Here is a 23,388-nt window from a genome sequence, read left to right as displayed (position 1 = left end):
GACTTTTATTTCTCATTCACTGAAATCCAACCCTCCAGAGCAGCGCGGTGCTATTAGCAGCGCATGCGCAGTTCAGTGAGATGGTAGCTCTGTGGGATGTTTAATCTTGTCAAAGAATGACCTCGAGCCAATAGCCTTCGAGTATGAGATGTGACAGAGCATGTGATTTGTTGAATGTAGTCAACAAATAGGCCCTTCACTGACGAGTTTCTTTTGAGTATGAATGAGAGAGATTTTCTCATTCGTGATTGAGTTGAACGAACTGGTACATCTCCTGATTCGTGATTGACAGTGATAACTGTAGTAATGGTGGGAACGAACTGTCTGACGAGCCGATGTCAAAAATAGAGCTGTTAATTATGTATAATTAAATAAATTCAGAGTACTAAACCACGACAGCAACAAGTCTGTGTTGCCTGAATATATTTAGGCAAGGCAAGGCAAGGCATTTAGCATATGAATATATTTAGCAGCTTCTACAGTTAAAGATAAAGCTTAAAACACGCTTTTTAATGTTTCCTTTTTGTTTAAAAATGTTTAAAAAATGTGTTTTTTAATCAAATCTACTTGATATACTACTTCAGTACAGTACAACAATTTGTTATAATGGTCATTTTATAATAAATTCAAAATCAAGACATGAAAACTAGGGAGTGGGAATGGCAACTGAGCTGATGAGTGATCTTCTGCTGCCATCTACTGGATATAATGGTAATTTCATGTGATTGTCACCACAAGTTTTTGTTTTCCACCAGGATTTTTGGGAAATTTTTTCATGTCATCTCCATGAATGAAAAGTGAATCTTTAAAGTTAATTCTACTTAACAACTGTAGAGTTAAAAAATAATAAAGGCTTTAAAATATTGTGTAAGAGTTAACAGTCTTATCTGTTGAGCGTGCAACCACAATGGCCAATCAGTGTTTAAGAATCTGCTCAAATGTTAGCAGGAAACAGACGGTTTTAAAATTTCAGTACCAACTGGTATCGCGGTACTTTTACACAACTTGGGATGCTATGACACTTCTCATCCCATATGATGGAACGCTTAATTGAAAGTCTTGATAGTTACAGAAGGACAACAGCAAGAAGTGTGCAGGTTTACTTTTATTGTGGCTAATGGCATACTGACATTTCACAAGCAATTCATATTATATGATGACTTGCTACTGTGTCTGGATATTGTTCCTCACTCCTCTGCTTCTTTGCCCTGAAAACAAGAACATATTAGGGTCATTATGGCCTCACTAGACTATATGTTTATGTGTGAGTTTCATGCAGAGCTCAACTTCCCAAGTTTAGATCCATTCCTAATCCCTAAAACACCTGAACCAGATATTCAAGATTTAGCACAAACTTTAAACTCAAAAATCTTTTTATCTAACATGGGCTCCTAAAAAATATGGGCGCTTAATGCATCAAATGTGAACTGGGCCTAACTATATGTTTCTGGTATTTTGCTTATTTATGACAAGGTTATGTATGTACACAACTTCTGCTGCTTAAAAATGGCATAATGTAAAGTTTATACTAATTGTTATATATTTAATTTAATTATGAAAAGATGCTGGCAAAATTATTTTGCCTTCTGATTATTAGAAAAAAAAATCAATATCCATTATCAATCAACATAATTGTTCATTGCAACCCTAATTCAATCACAATATTTTTGCAGTGCTGCAGTTTTTATTTCAGTGAGCTTCACGTGGATAAAAAGAAAAGTTGTATTGTATTCGTTTATTCTGTCAGCCCCGTTCTATTTTTTTCCATCACTTGCCGGACCCCCAACAGAAGACAAGATTTTACTAAAACATTCTGGTGAGCGACCCGTGAAACACAGTCAAGTTGTTTTGAGCTGAATAGTAGAACTAACTTAACTGACATCTTTGCTCTTTGAAGCTATTGTTCTGCCCAACACTGTTATGGTAGTATGATACTTTTGCCCATTGTCATCAAGACCAACATGCATCACCCCATCTGCCCCCTGGCTGTCCGATGTTCTCAGTGAACACCGCTCTAAAGTCAGGGCTGCAGAGAGGAAATGGCATAAATCAAGAAACTCTACCGACCTCAGTGTGTATCAGTCTCTCCTCTCTTCCTTCTCTGCGAATGTCTTCACTGCAAAAACATCATACTACCACAACAAAATTAACAACTGTTCTGACTCTCGCACACTTTTCAAAACTTTCTTTTCTCTTCTTTGTCTGCCTCCACCTCCTCCTCCTTCGACTCTTACAGCTGAAGGCTTTGCAGTTTTCTTCACAAATAAGACAAGAACCATCAGTAACCAATTCTCCACTGATGATAACTTCATAACAACTAATATACACTCTCTCTCCTCCTTCTCTCCAATCCTACTACTTGTCCACTTGATCCTATCCCCACTCACCTCCTTCAAGCCATTTCTTCTTCAGTCATACCTTCACTTACTCACATTATCAACACCTCTCTTCGCTCTGATAAAATTTCCCTCAGCATTTAAGCAGGCTTGGGTAAGCCCACTGCTTAAGAAACCATCTCTAAATCCAGCACCAAATCCAGAAAACTACAGACCGCTATCCCTTCTTCCATTTATTGCCAAGACACTTGAGCGAGTTGTGTTCAAGCAACTCTCTATGTTTCTTGTATAGAACAACCTCCTGGACAGCAACCAATCTGGCTTCAAAAGCGGTTACTCAACTGAAACAGCCCTGCTCTCGGTTAATGAAGCCCTGCGACTGGCAAGAGCAGCTTCCAAATCCTCAGTACTCATCTTGCTGAATCTGTCTGGTGCTTTTGACACAGTTAATAATCAGATTCTACTGTCCACCCTCAGAGAGTTGTGCATCTCTGGAACCGCACTCCTATGGTTAAAGTCCTACCTCTCAGAAAGATCCTTCAGGGTGTCTTGGAGGGATGAAGTTTCTAAGTCACAACTTCTTGCTATTGGGGTTCCTCAAGGCTCAGTACTTGGACCACTTCTCTCCTCCATCTACATGACGTCATTAGGATCTGTCATTCAGAAGCATGGCTTTTCCTATCACTGCTATGCTGATGACACTCAACTCTACTTCTCATTCCAACCAGATGATCCGACGGTAGCTGCTCACATTTCAGCCTGTCTGAGTGACATTTCTAGCTAGATGAATGACCATCACCTTCAGCTCAACTTTACAGACAGAACTGCTGGTGGTTCCAGCAAGCCCATCGTTTCATCACAACTTCTCTATACAGATGGGTTCATCAACCTTCCAGGACAGCCAGAAACCTAGGAGTTGTGATGGATCATCAGTTAAGCTTCACAGACCATATTGCTACAATGGCCCAGTCCTGCAGATTTGCCTTATACAACATTATGAAGATTAGACCCTTCCTGTCAGAGCAAGCTTCTTGTCCAAGTTCTTGTTCTCTCCAGACTGGACTATTGTAATGCTCCCCTGGCTCTTCCTGCATGTACTATCAAGCCTCTACAACTGATCCAGAATGCAGCAGCGAGGGTTGTCTTCGATGAGCCAAAAAAGCTCACGTTACTCCTCTCCTCATCAGGTTACACAGGCTACCAGTAGCTGCTCGCATCAAATTCAAGGTACTGATGCTTGCCTACAAGACGACCACTGGCACGGCACCAACATACCTAAACTCACTAGTTCAAATATATGCACCCTCCAGAAACTTGCACTCTGCAAGTGAACGACGCCTTGTGGTGCCATCCCAAAGAGATTCAAAATCACCGTCACGAACCTTTTCCTGGACTGTGCCCAGCTGGTGGAATGACCTCCCAATCTCAATTTGAGACTTTACTCATTTTCAAAAAACATCTAAAGACTCATCTTTTTTGCCAGCACTTGACCAACTAATACTAACACCTTTTCTTGTCTATCCTATTCTTGAAATAGAATTTAAAAAAACATAGCTGCGGGTTCTGTGCTAGACTAACTGAGATTTGTCATGACATTTGTATACTGTTTTTTTTTTTTTTTCTATTTTTGTTCTCTCGCTGGTCTGATTGCTTCTATTGTTCTCATTTGTAAGTCGCTTCGGAGTGTCTGCTTACTGATTAAATGTTAAATGTTAAATAGTATGGTAGTATAGTATGTCGTGGTAGTATAGGTTTGACTGTTACCTTCCCAGCTTCACGGCTCTTGGCTCTCAGCTTGTTGACCTGGGACTCAGAGATATCAGCGCGCTCCTGAGCCTCCTCCAGCTCATGCTGCACCTTCCTGTACCTGGACAGGTGAGTGTTGGCCTGCTCCTCCTGTTAGGATAACACCAGATATCCAACCCCTTTCAGAGCATTGCATTCATGGCACTAAATGTATTGAATGGAAAATGTCAAAACTTCACACTTAAGACATTTGACATTAAACTTACAGCTTCTTCAGCCTGGCGCTTGTAGGCCTTCACTTTCAGCTGCAGCTTGTCTACCAGATCTTGCAGTCGGATCACGTTCTTCTTGTCTTCCTCAGTCTTTGGGTGTAAGTATTGTTCATGGTCTTAGTTGAACTATGTATATTGTAATGAAATTTAAATGTCTAAATCCAGTTTTTTACCTGGTAGGTGAGCTCCTTAACTCTCCTTTCATATTTGCGCACTCCTTTCACAGCATCTGCACCACGTCTCTGTTCAGCTTCAACTTCAGCCTCCAACTCATGCACCTTCAGTAGAGAGTTATTTTTGTCACCTGTCGAATCTCTGCCATAGCCAGTTCACCTAACACTGTATTTAGCTTATAATTTACCCTGGACTCCAGTTTCTGGAGCTGTTTCTTTCCACCCTTCATGGCCAGACTCTCAGCTTCATCCAGACGATGCTGCAGGTCTTTGACAGTCACCTCCAGGTTCTTCTTCATCCTCTCCAGGTGAGCACTGGTGTCCTGCTCCTTCTTCAGCTCTTCAGCCATCATAGCAGCCTGAAATATAAGCCAATTCAAATAAACTAGCCAATATAGACAGGAATGCCTTCCACGAAAGATCCTTTTGTAACCACATGAAGATAAACAAAGTTAAATTATTGTTAAATTTAGAGTAGATAAAAGAGAATGTAAGTGCTCACATCAGTGATGGCCTTCTTGGCCTTCTCCTCTGCATTTCTAGCCTCCTGGACTGCATCATCCACCTCACCTTGAACCTGGACCAGATCAGCCTCAAGCTTCTTCTTGGTGTTAATAAGACTTGTATTCTGTGGGATTTAAGCAGGTAGTTTATGTAGTCTACATTTAACTAAATTCTGCTATCATGTAAACTTAATTTGCTTCGAGTATAGTTTTTCTGTACTTGTGAGTGCAGCAGTCCCACACGCTCGCTGGCATCCACCAGCTCCTGCTCTGCCACTTTGCGGCCTCTCTCTGTTTGCTCCAGTGCAGCTCTCAGCTCCTCAATCTCTGCTTGCATCAGGTTATTCCTGCGCTCCACCATGGCCACCTGCTCCTTCATGTCCTCCTGTCCTCTGACAGCTTCATCAAGGTGCAGTTGGGCATCCTGTGGCAATGTTCTTTCTTTGTTAGTTGCAGGTCATTCTCAGTTAATTCATGTATCATATTGTCATAAATTTAATATGTGTTGCTATTCCTCATTCTACAGAGAGATACCTTGAGTTGTCCTTGGACGTTCCTGAGCTGTTTCTGGGCCTCAGCAGCCTGGCGGTTGGCATGACTCAGCTGGACCTCCATCTCATTCAGATCTCCCTCCATCTTCTTTTTGACTCTCAGGGCATCATTTCTGCTCCGAACCTCAGAGTCCAGAGTGCTCTGCATTGAGTCGATCACTCTTTGGCTGTTTCTCTTGATCTGTTCCATCTCCTCATCCTTCTCAGCCAGCTTCCTGTCAATCTCACTCTTCACCTGGTTCAGCTCCAGCTGCACACGAAGAATCTTCGACTCTTCATGCTCCAGGGTGCCCTGATGGATAGTAGTCAATAGTAGGAATTGTGACATACTGACAGGAAAGTGATGTAATGATCAACATGTTAGGAAATTAAATGATTTGACAGTTTTAAGTAACAATACTTCAGCTTCTTCAAGTGCAGCCTGGATCTCTGCTTTCTCAGACTCCACTGTCTTCTTTGCCTTTTCCAGTTCATGAATGCTCTTTCCAGTCTCTCCTAGCTGCTCAGTAAGGTCAGAAATCTCCTCTAAAGGGTTTAAAAAAAAATTTCAGTTTTAATGTGTCTTTTATCCTTTGTTTACGAATAAAAGTGTAATTTACGTTGCAGATTCTTGTTTTCCCTCTTCAGGGTCTCGAGGTGATCAAGAGCTTCTTCATAGGAGTTCTTCATTTTGAACAGCTCAGTGCTGAGAGAACGAGCTTCTTTCTGAGCACCTTCTAGTTCAGCCTGGCTTTCCTCATACTTCTGCTTCCACTCTGCTAGGACCTAGGAAAAAGGTAGTTATTGTTAATTAGCCAAGTCTATGGATCCAGGTTTAGATTAGAAGATTATCTGCATCTTTCTCACTTTGTCAAAGTTTCTCTGCTTCTTGTCAAGGTTGGCAGCCAATGAATTCGCCCTCTCCACATCAATCATGAGGTCCTCTACTTCACCCTGCAGTCTCTGTTTGGTCTTTTCCAGTGAGGCACACTTGGAGTTCACCGCTTCAATGGATTCTTCAGCATCTTGCAGACGCTGGGCAAGCTTTTTCCTGAAGAGAGTAGTATGAAATGATGAAATATTACTAATATTTGTGAAATTAAATGTAGTGTGCTGGAGACATTGTTCTTTGCTGTAATTACTTGGATTCCTCAAGCTCCTCAGTTCGCTGGATTGCATCAGTCTCATATTTGGTTCTCCATTGAGCCACTTCACTGTTGGCTTTAGACATTCCACGCTGGAGTTCAGCTTTGGCTTCCTGCTCCTCCTCATACTGCTCTCTGAGCAAGTCACAGTCATGACGGGCAGACTGAACCGCATGGGCCAGAGCATTCTTGGCCTTGAAGTCAAAAGTGAAAAACAATCAGCTATACATAGTACCAGATAATATATATACATATACATATACATATATATATATATATATATATATATATATATATATATATATATATATATAGTAGGTACACACCTTAACCTCTTCTTCAATATGTCTCTTGAGTTCCTCAATCTGTTGAGTGTAAGCCTGTTTGACTCTTGTTAGTTGAGAAACAAGAGCTTCTTTCTCTTCCAGTTGACGGCCAAATTCACCTAGTATGAGACACTGTATAGTTTATCAAATAGTCACAGAAGAGTTGTATGATGTTAGTAATGGGGGTTTGAATCACTTTTGTTTTTGCACAGTTCTGTGGCATTGTGTGTATGGTATATTCAGTATTTACATACCATTTTCAGTTTGGAACCTTGCCTTCTGGGCATTTAAATCATTAAGTTGGCGTACAAACTCATCATTTTTTGACTTTAGCTCACTTGCTTGGTCTTCTAATGTACGGCACATCTTTTCAAGGTTTGCCTACATAAATTAAGAAATATCAAAGGTTGGAAATACCAAACTTTGGAATTTCTTTTGGAAATTGTTACAATTTCAAGCTGCTAAAGTTAAAGTAGTTTTGTAAAACTGATAATAGATCTTTAAGTTTTAAAAGTTTTCTCAAGATTGTACCTTTGCTTTAGCCACAGCCTCCATGTTGCTTGTCAAGTCATCAATCTCCATCTTGTATTCACTCTTCTCCTTCTCCAGCTTCTGCTTCACCCGCTGGAGGTTGTCAATCTGTTCTCCGAGTTCAGCCACACTGTCTGCCTGTTTCTTTCGGAGAGCTGCAGCTGTAGCTTCATGCTGCAAGGTGGACTCCTCCAGATCACGACGCAACTTCTGGAATTCAGCTTCACGCTTCTTGTTCATCTCAATCTGGGCAGCAGTAGCACCACCAGCTTCCTCAAGCCTCTCGCTGATCTCTTCAAGTTCCCTCGAGAGATCAGCTCTCTGCTTCTCCACTTTAGCACGAGCAGCTCGCTCTGCCTCAATTTCCTCTTCCAGCTCCTCGATACGGGCCTAAACAAAGTATAAAATAATTTATTCAGTGATTTTGGTAATGAGGATTTTCAAATCTATGCATCTACGTCACAGTTTCACACAGAAAAATTTGGGTTGGCATTACTTGAAGTTCTTTGATCTTCTTCTGAAGCTGTGCTCCCAAAGACTGTTCATCCTCTATCTTGCTGAGAAGCTGACTTATCTCAAAGTCCTTCCTGTTTTTAATGTAGTTTTTTTGTAAAATGTGCAAGATACTTATTAATGTGCAGTTGTGTAAAATTCTAACATCTGATATCAACTCACTTTTTGATCTTCTCATCTGATTGCTGTTTGTCATTCTCCAGGTCCATTATGGACTCCTGGGCCAGTTTCAGATCACCCTCAAGCTTTCTCTTGGCTCTCTCAAGGTCCATACGGAGCTTCTTCTCTTGCTCCAGTGAGCCCTCAAGCTATTGTGATAGAAACCAAAGCAATAAAATATGAATTGGCAGCAATATTAATTTCCTAATGATTCGCGGTCTTGTTCTATTGTTGAAATTCTTACATCGTCGACTTGCTGCTCAAGCTTTGTCTTAGCTTTAGTCAGAGTGTTGACTTTGTCTTCCTCTGCCTGAAGGTCATCAAGAGTCTGCTGGTGTGACTCTTGGAGGGCTTTCTTTTCTTTGGTCAGCTTGGCAATGCTCTCATCCTGAGAGGCCATCTCCTCTGTCAGGTTTTTCACCTACATGGAAACATTGTTTACTGCTTTCATTCTCAAGAGCCTGAATCACAATCAGCAGTATGAAGATATAATAAAAAATAACTACCTTATTTTCTGTAGCATGTTTCTCCTTCTCCACTTTTGCCAAGGTGAGCTCCAGGTCATCGATGTCTTTCTTCAGCTCTGAGCATTCATCCTCCAGTTTCCTCTTCTTGGCAGTCAGTTCAGCATTGATTTCCTCCTCATCCTCCAGTCTCTCGTTTGTCTCTTTGAGTTTGGCCTCGAGCTGGATCTTGCTTTTGATGAGCCCTTCACATCTCTCCTCAGCATCAGAGAGGTTTTCAGATTCCTGTTCATTCACATGGATATCGTTAATTACTTATGTTCATAGCTATAGGATCCATATTAGGATCAGTAAAAGCTGAAATACTCACAGAAGCTACTTGCAGTTGAAGGTCGTTTTTCTCCTGAATAAGTGATACCATTTTCTCCTCAAGCTCCTTCTTTTTAGATAATGCCTTTTTTAAATCTTCTTTCATTTTCTCAAAGTTCTCTTTCATTGCTGCCATTTCTTTCTCAGTCTCTGCACTTCTTAGAAGAGGCTTAATCTTGAAATACAGCTTCATCCATGGCCAATGTTTGACATTCATGAAAGAGCGGATGTTGTATTGGATGGCAAAAATTGACTCTCTGTGGAAGGGAGTTTTTGTTTTTCCAAAATCTTAAGCTTTATTTATTTTCTTGTAAATCAAATCATGTAAATTTTACTCACCTCCTCTCCATCATCTTTACAAACTCCCTTCTCATGAGGAAGCCACGACAAAGAGCCTGAGTCATGGTAACCAGCGTTGCTAGTTTGTCATCTCTCATCTCTTCAAGAGTACCCAACAGACCAGCTTTAAAGAACACCTGTACAAATAAAATAATGTACAAATAAAGTAGTATGTTATGGAAGCCATTCCATGTAGATTTGAGTTTAGTCATTTGTTGTTGTAGCTCACTTTTGTGTGTCCAAACTTGTATTGGGTGTGGTCAACATCAATAGAGCCCAAGAGTTTCTCTGAAGCCTTTTTGTTGTCAATGAACTGTCCCTCAGGGATCACACTAGCATTTAATACTTTGTATCTAGACGACATTTAGGAGAGAGTCATGCACTCAAAAAAAAAAACTCTTTGGCTGAACATGATTAAATCATGGACAGTGGTTCCACATGTTTGTACCATGTTATTTGAACATGAATAAATCAAGTTATTCGGACATGTCTACATTTAGTTGAGTTTACTCAGTTTGCTTTAATTCATCCTACATGAAATATCTGAGAAGAGATAATGTGTTTACATCATGTAGAACCACTGTCCATGCAAGTTTAGCCAAAGTGTTATACAAACATTATAAGATATAACTTTTCTTGACACATATAATGTTAGTTGTTGGCGGTTTAAGGATGGTACTATGTGTACATCATGCACTAGCACTCTCATTAGAGACGTTTTTTTTAATTAAAGTATATTAGACCTTTCATTTTAGTCTTCAACCCAACCAGACACTCCACACTTTACCACAGTGGTAACTCGCACAAACTACATCAATAGAAAGTCTTTTAAAATGACCACATATTAGAGCATTAGACATGAAATAGTCTCCCTGTTATCACATCTCTCTAAAAATGCATAAAATAACACTTTATTTCAACATTTTCTCTTTTACAACATTGTAAAAAAAAATGCATAATATGTCTCCTTTAAATAAAGTGAACAGCATCAAAAAAATATTTTTGCAGAAAGGTGTCTTTACCTCTGCTTGAAGTCACCATATAGGATTCTGCTGGGGAAACCCTTCCTGCAGATTCTGATACCTTCCAGCACACCATTACATCTGAGCTGGTGGATGACCAGGAAGTTCTCCATCAGACCTGCAATGCAAATGTTCTTAAGGTTGCATAGATGTTTTGAAACTGTGATACATTTGAGTCTTCAGAAATCAAGTTTACCTGGAGTCTTGGATTCATTAGGGATCAAGCAGCGCACAAAGTGAGGGTGAGTGCTCCTCAGGTTAGTCATCAGCTTACCCAGGTTCTCCTGTGGAAATATTTATCCGATTAGTTCAGTCTTTAACGGAGAAGACGTTCATATCCTTAATTAAAAGAGAGAATGATTACCCTAAAAAGTGCAGACACCGTCTGGAAGGAACCACCCTTCTTCTTGCCTTTCTTTCCGCCACCTCCTTCAGCTGATTTATATCAATAACATAAGTTTTTTTTTATTTGTTGATATTGTGTTGCATTCCATTAACCCCTTCAATCAACCTCAATTTAAATATTGTTGAATCTAATTGTTATCTTGCATATATTTACTTCATACTTTGAAACCTTTTTAAATATGTGACCACATAGATGGCTGCATTTTAAGAATCTTATTCTTTTCTCAGTTTTTGTATATGCATGGGCCTTGTACATAATTAAAACACAAGGTCATTGAGGAAATGCAAATGTTCGTATGTTCATACCATCTGCTCCTGCATGTGCGACATACAGGAAGGACAGCAGTTTCATGGATGACTTCTGGTAGAGTTGCACCACAGAGTCGTTCAGTGGATCCTTGTTCTTGTCCAACCAGCCAACAATGTTGTAGTCCACAGTGCCGGCGTAGTGCACCAGAGAGAAGTGGGCCTCTGCCTTACCTTTGGCAGGCTTGGGCTTCTGGAAAGCTGCAGTTTTACCCAGATGCTGATCATGGAGCTTGTTTTTGAAGCTTGTGTCTGTTGCCTTGGGGAACATGCACTCCTCTTCAAGGATGGAGAAGATGCCCATTGGCTGTTGAAGAAATATACACTCTCAAGTACAGACACAATGTGAATATTAATTTAAATTTTCCGAATATCCTCTTACCTTCTCAATGAGCTCAATGCAGGCAGCCAAGTCCATACCAAAGTCAATGAACTCCCATTCAATGCCTTCTTTCTTGTACTCCTCTTGCTCCAGAACGAACATATGGTGGTTGAAGAACTGTTGCAGTTTCTCATTTGTGAAGTTGATGCATAGCTGCTCCAAGCTGTTGAACTGATAATTCAACAGAAGCAAGTTCTCACTGCCTACTGCAATCTTTTATATCTTGATTCTTACACATGACTGATGCTCACATCAAAGATCTCAAATCCAGCGATGTCCAGCACACCAATGAAGAACTGTCTAGGCTGTTTGGTGTCCAACATCTCATTGATTCGGACGACCATCCACAAGAACATTTTCTCATAGACAGACTTGCAAAGAGCAGAGACTGCGTTGTTCACCTGAGAAATTTAAAGGTCAGTGTAATTGCTATTAGTGTAACTTTCTGAAGTATGAATGTATCTTATGAATGTTTTTGGGACATTTCTAGTTTTTCATCTATTGATAAGGTAAGTGATCACCTGTGGTACTGTCTGGCCTTTGGTAACCATCTCATTCCCAACCTTCACTCTGGGGAAGCACAAAGCTTTCAGCATGTCAGCAGAGTTGAGGCCCATGAGGTAAGCGATTTTATCAGCCACTGAGGAAGAACAGTTTTATACATTACTTTCACTAATGAAGTCAATGTTTGCATGCTAATTTGTGTTAATAATATACCCTACCCTCAGTGCCGTCAGGTTCAGCCTGCTCCTCTCTCTGCTTCTGTTTGAACTTCATGTTCCCATGATGCATCACAGCACCTGTTAGCTTGTAGATGCTGAATTTCTCATCAGCAGTAAAGCCCAGAATGTCAATGGCAGTCTGTTTTCACAACGACCAAATAAATTGCAAATTATTTGCTATAGAGCCAACAGAGAAACATATTTCTTGTTGTATGTCATGCAGTATTCAGGGTATGCTGGTGTTTTTCTGATGTTCATTTCCTGAGAAATATTGCAAAGAATATGAAATATTACCACTACTACTAATAATAATGAAGTTGTCCACATACATCTGTGGCAATGAACTCCTCCACATCATTGATGCTCTTGACAGTGATTTCACCCTGGCTGATCATCGGATAGTCATAAGGGTTGGTGGTGATGAGCAGGGCCTCTGTAAAGAGTTGATGTGCAGCATGTTAATAGTGCTCTTACACTAGGAATTAACTGAAACACACAATCCTGTAGATTTCTCACCGAGCAGCTCTGGCTTGTGTCCAGTCATGAGCTGGTAGAAGATGTGGTAACTCCTCTCAGCCGACAGCTGGAATGTCACTCTTGACTTTTCCAGCAGATCTTTCAAAAAAAAAAAAATGGTTAAAAAAAGAAATTTGAGTCCAATTGATTGATCCCTCCATTACCCTCCAAATAAAAAATATTTGGCTTAAAACAAGGTTGACTCACAAGTTTCAATATCAGCTGAGGCCAGTTTTCCAGTGGTCGCAAAGTGAATTCTGATGAATTTACCCTACAGAGAGGAAATATTCATCTTAGAATTTCCCATATTTGGAATTTGAACTGAATTTGTATAAAGCATTTCATTTGACTTCAGTAACTTACAAAACGAGAAGAGTTGTCATTCCGTACAGTCTTGGCATTTCCATAAGCCTCCAGCAGAGGGTTGGCTGCAATGATTTGATCCTCTAGCGAACCCTGGTAAGTATTTAAGTAATTTAATCATGTAGAATTATTCTGTCACTCTACTTTGGCTGTTGCTTGATTTAGTCACCTGCATTTTGCCGGGGACAGGTTCTGCCTTCTTCGGTCCAGATACAGCAATTGTCGCAAAGTACTGGATCACACGTTTGGTGTTGACAGTCTTTCCTGCACCAGATTCTCCACTGAGTAGATGTGTTAAACATGGGAAATTAGAAATGGCTCGTTTAATACATTTTCTTTTATGTAAATACATTAGCTTTCATGTAACTTCTTTAAAAACCATAATCGTCAGGCACTACATTTACATGCACATTTAAAAGCCACATAAGATGTGAAAATGGCATTTGTATGTACATGCTTTGTTTTAGCAGCGTGGTCTTAACCTTGTATACATGCAGCACTGTCAGTAATCAGCTTTTCCCCACATCTTTCTTTTAATTTGGTCATCCCATTTTTTCCAATGCATGCCTTTTAGAACAATGTTTTTGAATTGACATGTCCACGTAAGCCACAGCTTACTCTCAATCGAATTAACAGCTTTCACTTTTACATTTCATAGTGCTGCTTTCTGCAAAAACCCTTGAATAAGCAGTTTTCTCACATGCATTTAAAAATAGAACTACTTAGAGAAAAAACATTTAACAATCATAGTCTACTTACGTAATCAGGATAGACTGATTCTCCCTGTCTGAAAGAAGTTCATAGTGTTATTTTAAGTGAAACCACTAAACAGATTTTCCCACTTCTTTTAAAATTTAAATTATAAATTTAACAAACAAAAAATAGACAGGCTCAGGATAAACACAAAATAAGCACACTTCTAAGTAGGGCTGTCATCCTTAATGCGTTACTGCATGCGATTCATTTTACAATCCATAATGCGTTAAAAGAATTTAACGCCGTTAACGCAAAATAACTGAAGCACAATTTCTATTCTAACCCTTTAACCCAATTGTCCTTCTCTGCTTGCGATCAGATCAATTGAAGCTAAACTCCGGTAAAGTTTTCAGTCCAATGATCCGGAAAGCAAATGCGTTCAAACAATCCGTCCAAAACAGTGCTAATATAGAGGAAACCAGGCTGATTACATTAGAGATTGCAGAGCTCTGTCATAGTGATTGTCTTTGAAGAGCACGAGCCCTCAAACGTCACACTGTGTGAAGTACAGACTGAACGGATAGTCAACATCCCACCGCTGTATGGCCAGATGAGATGCAAACTACAGTGTCTCGACTGGATAACTAGTAAAGTTTTGTCTCGCTAGTAAAGTTTTGATAGATGAAGCCTACAATCAAGGTAAAGTTGATTGTGGTGGCATACAGGTGTCGTACAGTAAGCATACGTAAGTTTATTATAATGCATGTATGAGTGCTCTTTTATCATTTATGCTCAGCACAGACATTTCCGTACATTCACGTTGTTTCCACACACATTGACACATTCTAGACTGGACTATTGTATTGCACTTCTAGGTGGTTGTCCTGCTTCTTCAATAAACAAGCTACAGGTCGTCCAAAATGCAGCAGCTAGAGTCCTTACCAGGTCAAGAAAATATGATCATATTACCCCAATTTTACAGTCTCTGCACTGGCTACCTATTAAGTTCCGTATCAGTTACAAATTATCATTACTTAACTATAAATGGTATAAATGGCCCTAAATGGTTTAGCTCCTGCGTACCTAACTAGCCTTCTACCACGCTACAACCCATCACGCTCCCTAAGGTCACTACTTTTGGTAGTTCCTAGGATAGCAAAGTCCACTAAAGGAAAGTCACATTTGGCTCCCAAACTCTGGAATAGCCTTCCTGATAATGTTCGGGGTTCAGACACACTCTCTCTGTTTAAATCTAGATTAAAAACGCATCTCTTACACCAAGCATTCGAATAAAACATCTCTTAAATTGTGACTGCAGTTGTATCTGATCAAATGTGCATTCTTATTCTTTAGCTTGGGTTAAACTAATTAACTTTACTTTGTTGGATCAGCAGCTATGCTAATGATGTCTCTGTTTGTTTCTCTGTTTCTGCTGGGATCTTCATCCCGTGGTAACTAGGATTTACACAAGCTCCAGTCTGGATCCAGAACACCTGAGAAGAGATGATGCTGACCCTCAGAGGACCCCAGATGATGCTAACCCTGAATCAACAACAGAACTAACAATTATTGCTACAAGTGTGACTGCATCATATAATAATTGCTGTTAATAATGTTCATCGTCTGGCTGACTATGTCTTGTATACATTTTCTGAAAATTCCTGTCATTTGCACATAAACTGATCACCACTTAGAAGCTTCTACTAAATATTGTAGAAACGTAATTTTCTGTAAAGTTGCTTTGTAGTGATTTGTACTGTAAAAAGCGCTATACAAATAAACTTGAATTGAATTGAATTGAATGAATGGATCTGTCTACAATAGTAGATATATGCAGTCAGCAGGTGGTTGTTGTTGTTGTTGTTTTTTTTGCCATCTCCATGTGGCCCTTTTCGTTAAGTAACTTGACTTCTCTAAAATGTAAAAAAGCTCTGTATACATATTATAACATTTTGATTTTGTTTCTTTCAAATATGCTTATAGGCCCCTTTGGTGTCCTTTTTTGGAAAGACATCTAAATTTATCTTGAAAAAAGCTTGCCAAAAAAAAAAAAAGATTTTTCAGAAACACCCTTTATTCTTTTGGTTTACTTTGGTGGATATAGCAAATGATGACAAAATAAATATTTGAAACAACATAAATGGTCTATGCTTAATTTCATGAAATGTGCGATTAATCACAGAAAATGGTGTGATTTAATTAGATAAAAAAATTTAATTGATTGACAGCCCTACTTTTAAGCAAATCTAATTATTTTATTTGTTTGCTAATTGGATTGAAAATTTATATCCCAACTTACCAGTGAGCATGAACTGGTAGGCGTTGTCGGAGATGGAGAAGATGTGAGGTGGGGCTTCAACCCTCTTTTTGCCTCTGTATCCAGCCACAACAACTGAGTCGTACACTGGGAGCCACTTGTAGGGATTGACAGTAACGCAGAACAAGCCAGAGTAGGTCTGAAACAGAGATAGATAGTCCAGTTTTACAGGGCTGTCGCCCTATACTAGGAATAAAACATGATTAACTTAGACTTACGTAGATCATCCATGCTGCGTAACGCTCTTTAAGGTTATAGAGCACAGTAGGCTCATTGAGGTGGGTCATCATGGCCATGTCCTCAATTTTGTCAAACTTGGGAGGATTCATGGGGAAGATTTCATCTTCTTTTACCGTGAGTGTCTAAAAAGTTTTCAGCAAGGGTGAGATATTTACTAAAAAAATGGATATGTTTGATTCAAGTGACATAGCATCATGCAAATTTGTTTTACAGAAGATCAACACTTTTTCTGATTGTACTTACTTTCCCACACAGAGTTTTGACAGTAGCTTTGCCACCTTCTTTACTAATAAGAGTACCCTTGAGGTATATCTCTTCTGGCTCTGACACGAAGAATGCCGTTTTGGCATCAAATGGGGCAGTCTGAGCCTCGATTCTCTCTCTTTCTGGCTTCCGGAGGAAAATAGCCGCCGGGCCGAAACACTCCATTTCACCATCTCCCATGATTTCGGTTTACTGTGACAAATGACAACAGAGATAATGTGGTGAGGGTCATTCACTCTGGTACTATAGCACAGTGGTTTTCAAACCCTGAGAGTTAAAAAATGGGTTGCCAGGATGATTTAAACAAAATTGTATATATGCATAAAATAAAGGTATGCAACAAAGTTCATGATTCAGAGAAGGCAAAAGCGGGAAATTGCAAACTTTACTTTAATAACAATATAAACACAAAGATAAATAAAACGAAAGTAAGCAGCTACCGCCTCAAAGCAGAATCCAGTGTGTATTTGTGTTTGCGCTGTTGAAATTTGTTGATTCCTGTACTGCAACGGCCAATCAGAGGCGATTCAGTTTAGTCAGAATCCATATATAAATACATATATAATAAATATATATATAAAAATATATATATAAAAGTTTAGTTTTTCATGCTGCTAAGAGGACCAATGTGGCATACATGCTTCAAAGTTTCTCTTTATCTTGAAATCGCAATGACTGACACATTGATGATAATAACAGTGGACTGGACAAAATATATGTCAAAATAGATGAGCATGAAGGCTTAAGTAGCCTCACTTATTTCAGCAGCACAGACAGTGGTTTGGTTCTTGAACAGAGCATCCTTCCAGAGCTCCTCTGTGGGACTCCAGACTGGTTTGTGGCGCAGTTGTCGCACTTATGATGATTACATTATTTTAAATGAGTCTAGTCCCCAAGATTACTGTTACATGAGCCGCGTCTAAAAGGTTAAGGGGGAGGTGTTGCTACAATTTATAACAATGTTCTCAGAGGGCAGGCTTCAAGTATAACTCGTTTGAAGTAATGGTGCTTCATATAAAATTTTTCAGAGAATCAAATGTTAATGATAAATCCCCTGTTATGTTTGTACTGGCTACTGTTTACAGGCCACCAGGGCACCATACAGACTTTATTAAAGAGTTTGGTGATTTTACATCCGAGTTAGTTCTGGCTGCAGATAAAGTTTTAATTGTTGGTGATTTAAATATCCATGTTGATAATGCAAAAGATGCATTGGGATCAGCAAACTTCATATAGCTAAAACTGTAAATTCTACTTCTTTTTACAAGTATGGTAGTACCATCTCTTCTACCACAAAAGACTGCTTTGTAAGTAATCTTCCTGATGTATCCAAATTCCTTAGCATATCCAAAACCTCAGAACAACTTGATGATGTAACCGAAACTATGGACTCTCTCTTTTCTAGCATTTTAAATGCAGTTGCTCCTTTACGCCTAAGGAAGATTAAAGAAAACAGTCTCACACCGTGGTATAATAAGTAAGGTGCGCAGCTGTGGCCTAATGGTTAGAGACTTGGACTTGTAACCGGAAGGTCGCAGGTTTGAGTCTAGATGCTGGTAGGAGTTGTAGGTGGGGGGGTGAATGAACAGCACTCTCTTCCACCCTCAATACCCATGACTGAAGTGCCCTTGAGCAAGGCACTGAACCCCCAGTTGCTCGCCGGGCGCTGGATATATAGCTGCCCACTGCTCCGGGGGGTGTGTTCACTTCTCACTGCTGTGTGTGTGGATGGGTTAGATGCAGAGCATCAATTCCGAGTATGGGTCACCATACTTGGAAAATGTCACAACTTTCACTTTCACTAAAGAGAGCAGCCTGGAAAATGGAGCGCAGCTGGAAGAAAACCAAACTAGAGGTATTTCGTATTGCTTGGCGGGAAAGTAACCTATCCTACAGAAAAGCATTAAAAATGGCTAGATCTGATTAATTGTCATCTCTTTTAGAAGAAAACAAACATAACCCCAGATATTCTATACAGTGTGGCTAAATTAATGAAAAATAAAGCATCAAGAAGTGTTGACATTTCCCAACAGCACAGCATTAATGACTTTATGAACTACTTTACTTCTAAGATCGATACCATTAGAGATAAACTGTAACCATGCAGCCATCAGCTACATTATCGCATCAGACAGTGCACTATAGACCCCCTGAGGAACAGTTCCACTCATTCTCTACCATAGGAGAGGAAGAATTGTATAAACTTGTTAAATCATCTAAACCAACAACATGTATGTTAGACCCTATTCCTTCTAAGCTCCTAAAAGAGGTGCTTCCAGAAGTCATAGATCCTCTTCTGACTATTATTTATTCCTCATTGTCATTAGGATTTGTCCCCAAAACCTTCAAACTGGCTGTTATTAAGCATCTCATCAAAAAACTTGACCCCAAGGAACTAGCTAATTACAGACTGATATCGAATCTCCCTTTTGTCTCCAAGATACTAGAAAAGGTGGTATCCTCACAATTATATTCCTTCTTAGAGAAAAATGGTACATGTGAGGATTTCCAGTCAGGATTTAGACCGTATCATAGTACTGAGACTGCTCTCCTTAGAGCTACAAATGACCTGCTCTTATCATCTGATCGTGGTTGTATCTTTCTATTGGATCTTAGCCCTGCTTTAAACACTATTCAACACAACATTCTTTTGTATAGACTAGAAAACTTTGTTGGCATTAATGGAAGTACATTAGCATGGTTTAAATCATACTTATTTGAACGCCATCAATTCGTAGCAGTGAATGAAGAGGTATCATATCGATCACAAGTGCAGTATGAAGTACCTCAAGGCTCAGTATTAGGGCCGCTACTCTTCACACTTTACATGTTATCCTTGGGAGATATCATCAGGAAACATGGTGTTAGCTTTCACTGTTATGCTGATGATACTCAACTCTATATTTCTTCACGGCCAGGTGAAACACACCAATTTGAAAAACTAACAGAATGCAAAGTCGATATAAAAAACTGGATGACGAGTAATTTCTTACTGCTAATTTCTCAAAAACAGAGGTGTTAACTATAGGACCTAAAAACTGCATGTAATAACCTAGAATGCTGTCTAAAACTTGATGGCTTCTCGGTCAATTCTTCATCAGCAGTTAGGAACCTAGGTGTGCTATTTTTGATAATAACCTTTCCTTAAAAAGCCATGTTTCTGGAATTTGTAAAACTGCATTTTTCCCTCCCAAAAATATATCTAAATTACGGCCTATGCTCTCAATGTCAAATGCAGAAATGTTAATCCATGTTTTTTTGACCTCAAGGTTAGATTATTGTAATGCTTTATTGGGTGGTTGTTCTGCACGCTTAATAAACAAACTACAGCTAGTCCAAAATGCAGCAGCAAGAGTTCGTACTAGAACCAGGAAGTATGACCGTATTAGCCCGGTTCTGTCAACACTGCACTGGCTTCCTTTCAAACATCGCATAGATTTTAAAATATTGCTTATTACTTATAAAGCCATGAATGGTTTAGTACCTCAGTATTTGAGGGAGCTCTTATTGCACTATAGTCCTCCATGTCCACTGCTTTCTCAAAACTCTTGCAATTTGATGATACCTAGAATATCAAAATCAACTGCGGGCGGCAGATCCTTTTCCTATTTAGCACCTAAACTCTGGAATAACCTACCTAACATTGTTCTGGAGGTAGACACATTCTGGCAGTTTAAATCTACTGTAGATTAAAGACCCATCTCTTTAACCTGGTTTACACATAGCACACTAATACGCTTCTAATATCCAAATCCGTTAAAGGATTTTTAGGGTGCATTAATTAGGTAAACCGGAACCGGGAACACTTCCCATAACACCCGATGTACTTGCTACATCATTAGAAGAATGGCATCTACACTAATATTAGTCTGTTTCTCTCTTATTCCGAGGTCACCGTGGCCACCGGATCCAGTCTGTGTCCAGATCAGAGGGTCACTGCAGTCACCCGGATACAGTACGTATCCAGACCAGATGCTGGATCAGCACCTAGAAAGAACCTCTACAGCCCTGAAAGACAGCGGAGACCAGGACAACTAGAGCCCCAGATACAGATCCCCTGTAAAGACCTTGTCTCAGAGGAGCACCAGGACAAGACCACAGGAAACAGATGATTCTTCTGCACAATCTGACTTTGCTGCAGCCATGAATTGAACTACTGGTTTCGTCTGGTCAGAGGAGAACTGGCCCCCAACTGAGCCTGGTTTCTACCAAGGTTTTTTCTCCATTCTGTCACCGATGGAGTTTCGGTTCCTTGCCGCTGTCGCCTCTGGCTTGCTTAGTTGGGGACACTTCATCTACAGCGATATCGTTGACTTGATTGCAAATAAATGCACAGACACTATTTAACTGAACAGAGATGACATAACTGAATCCAATGATGAACTGCCTTTAACTATCATTTTGAATTAGTCACACATTATTGTTTTCCTAATTAATGTTGTTCAGTTGCCTTGACGCAATCTTTTTTGTTTAAAGCGCTATATAAATAAAGGTGACCTGACTCGACTTCCCTGCTATTTGCTATAACCACTGCTATAACACATGAGCGGCTCTCTTCACTCATTAACCATCAAAGATACACGCTTAAAAATTACAATATGCTACTCTTTTGAGCCAAATGTTTGCCCTAACTGAGTGGGATACATCATTTTCCTTTCTTTTAAAGTGAAAACCAATGATTTTTAAAATGCATATATTATCACTACATAATCACATGCATGATACCTGCTGTCGTGTCCAGAGAGAATGTGTCTGATGTGTCTGAGGTAGGAGATGCTAAGAGAAAGGCAAATAATCTATCAATACCATGCAGCAAATATGTGCTTACTCCCAGTAATTCAGTCAGATTAGATTCAAAAGCATGTGGAATATACAGTGCATGTCCATAATGTAAACTCTTAGATATGCTGACTAATTACCATGAGTCAGGGTTATCCACTCTAAAATGCAAAACACTAGTCTGTAATATTAGGTTAATAGTAGAAGGAGAACATGATGAGAAACTCACCCACCTTTGAGTTCCAGTCAGTCTTTAGATGATCCTGAAGCAGCGTCTTATATAGACAGAATAATGTTCACTCAGCAGAACACACTCACTGTATTTGGTCATGTATTCCTAGCTCTGTTTCAACAGGAATTTTTGGAACTGATTGTTACATTCATCAATATCATTGCACTGATATCAATATATGCTAGTTAAATGTCCAGCCTTAATTATTTTATTTTTTTGGTTTTGTTTATAGGAAATACTGTGTTAGAAAACATCTTGTAGAACATAATATATTGATATCTGTTTAAATGAATGCTTCCCTAAGATGAGGTGAATTGACATCCCGATGTATTAAATTAATATTTGAAAATAAGCCACCAATACTGTGATTAAAAATTACACTTGATGTATTTATGGGCATGACTTGTGATCAAGCCCCTTAACCTTGAGAAAGGGATGTTATGCGAAGGGTATCAGTTACTGGAGTTCAGACATTGTTTGGGTCTTATGTTTAGCACAATCTTCTTCAAGTGCCTTGGCACTACATTAGAGCCCAGTTTAGCTGTGGAGAAGCTCTCAAATGTCTTGGAAGCTTTTTGTGTGATAAAGGAGCAAATTTCAGCAAAGCAGTTGTCATTCATGTCTGTGAAATTTATGATAAAGGCCAGCCGCGATCTGGTAGAATAATGCTGCATTGCTGTGTAGACAAAACAATGAAAAAGATTGAGATATGTTTGGTATAATTTGTTATTTTTTTGTCAGGTCATATTCCAAAGTAATAACATAAACACAGTTACAAGTAATGCTTTACAAAGCTTTTAATGTTCCTTGTTATTCCAGTTTTACGCTCTTCTAATTGCTGTACTAGTCTGTTGGGCTTCAGGTGTCTGTTCATTTGTGACATTTTGTTCTCAGAGTTGTAGTTCATATTACACTCAAACAAAATTTTCACAATACACATGGTTTCAAAGCAGCTTTACAGAAAGTCATATTTTTAGGCATATAATGTCTTGAGTAATCACTGGATGGTATGACAATATATTAAAATGATACAAGTGTTGCTCCACATTTAGATCTTGCACAAATATCAGTGCCGCAGTGACTTAATGCATTTATGATTATTGGATGACTAAATCCAAGATCATTGAGTATTGTGTTATGGTTCTGAGCAGTAATGAAACCGCTAATGCATGAATGCATCATGAAAGCACCCCTGATTTCTACAGGGGTATCCAGGATGGTGTGGCGTTGGTGTGCCACGTGCTTGTCTTTTCCTTTTTCTTGCAACGACAATGCAATGTGTCCAACCGTCTTTCCTAGTCCTTTTTGAGAAGATGGCAGAAGGCTGTGGAATAAATTCTAAGATGTTGACACCCTATAAGACGGGAACATGTGGTCAATAAAATTCTAAGGCATCTTTCCCTAAGGGTGGCCATATTAGGACATTACACAACTATAGCTGGTCGGTCAGCTATGCCATTGGGGCTTTGCCATTTGTCAGCATAGGTCACAAGCATTATTATGGTATCAAGTTGAAAGCTTGATATTAAACAGTCATTCGCTTTAATTTAGTCTGTCTCGGACACCCATATTTGAAAGAATATTGTAGGACACTATTGACTCTTCATTTGGTCTTCAGTCAAGTTATTAGTCTATAGTTACTGACCATTCCTTTGTTTGGTCACAATAAAATAATACTTTACATTAGCATTTTCTTTATTTATTAATTTAGGATGTGCTTTTATTCAGCAGCTTCAGC

At 39.3% G+C, this 23,388-nt stretch overlaps 1 protein-coding gene across 1 annotated transcript; it reads right to left on the bottom strand.

Moving 5' to 3' along the window:
- Window positions 1-1,087: 1,087 nt before the first annotated feature.
- On the bottom strand, window positions 1,088-21,407 carry LOC132131922 (myosin heavy chain, fast skeletal muscle-like). Its single transcript, XM_059544095.1, has 40 exons — window positions 21,365-21,407; window positions 16,619-16,831; window positions 16,354-16,497; window positions 16,118-16,274; window positions 13,882-13,909; window positions 13,292-13,403; window positions 13,123-13,215; window positions 12,967-13,030; window positions 12,760-12,858; window positions 12,573-12,676; window positions 12,244-12,382; window positions 12,043-12,161; window positions 11,773-11,922; window positions 11,522-11,692; window positions 11,140-11,446; window positions 10,793-10,863; window positions 10,625-10,712; window positions 10,429-10,546; window positions 9,636-9,759; window positions 9,407-9,543; window positions 9,069-9,324; window positions 8,741-8,983; window positions 8,479-8,655; window positions 8,238-8,383; window positions 8,059-8,149; window positions 7,563-7,952; window positions 7,286-7,412; window positions 7,032-7,150; window positions 6,703-6,899; window positions 6,428-6,611; window positions 6,181-6,346; window positions 5,982-6,106; window positions 5,565-5,873; window positions 5,251-5,454; window positions 5,030-5,155; window positions 4,716-4,886; window positions 4,528-4,632; window positions 4,349-4,444; window positions 4,101-4,232; window positions 1,088-1,208 (listed from the first exon to the last, which is right to left on the bottom strand). The coding sequence occupies exons 2-40, from the start codon at window positions 16,817-16,819 to the stop codon at window positions 1,188-1,190; spliced, it is 5,811 nt and encodes a 1,936-aa protein (XP_059400078.1). The 5' UTR covers window positions 16,820-16,831; window positions 21,365-21,407; the 3' UTR covers window positions 1,088-1,187.
- Between the last annotated feature and the right edge of the window lie 1,981 nt (window positions 21,408-23,388).

The sequence above is a fragment of the Carassius carassius genome, chromosome 48 (genome assembly GCF_963082965.1).
Source record: "Carassius carassius chromosome 48, fCarCar2.1, whole genome shotgun sequence".
Classification (NCBI taxonomy): domain Eukaryota; kingdom Metazoa; phylum Chordata; class Actinopteri; order Cypriniformes; family Cyprinidae; genus Carassius; species Carassius carassius.
Note: the sequence above shows the minus strand (reverse complement) of the source record. Positions and strands in the feature narration are given on the sequence as shown.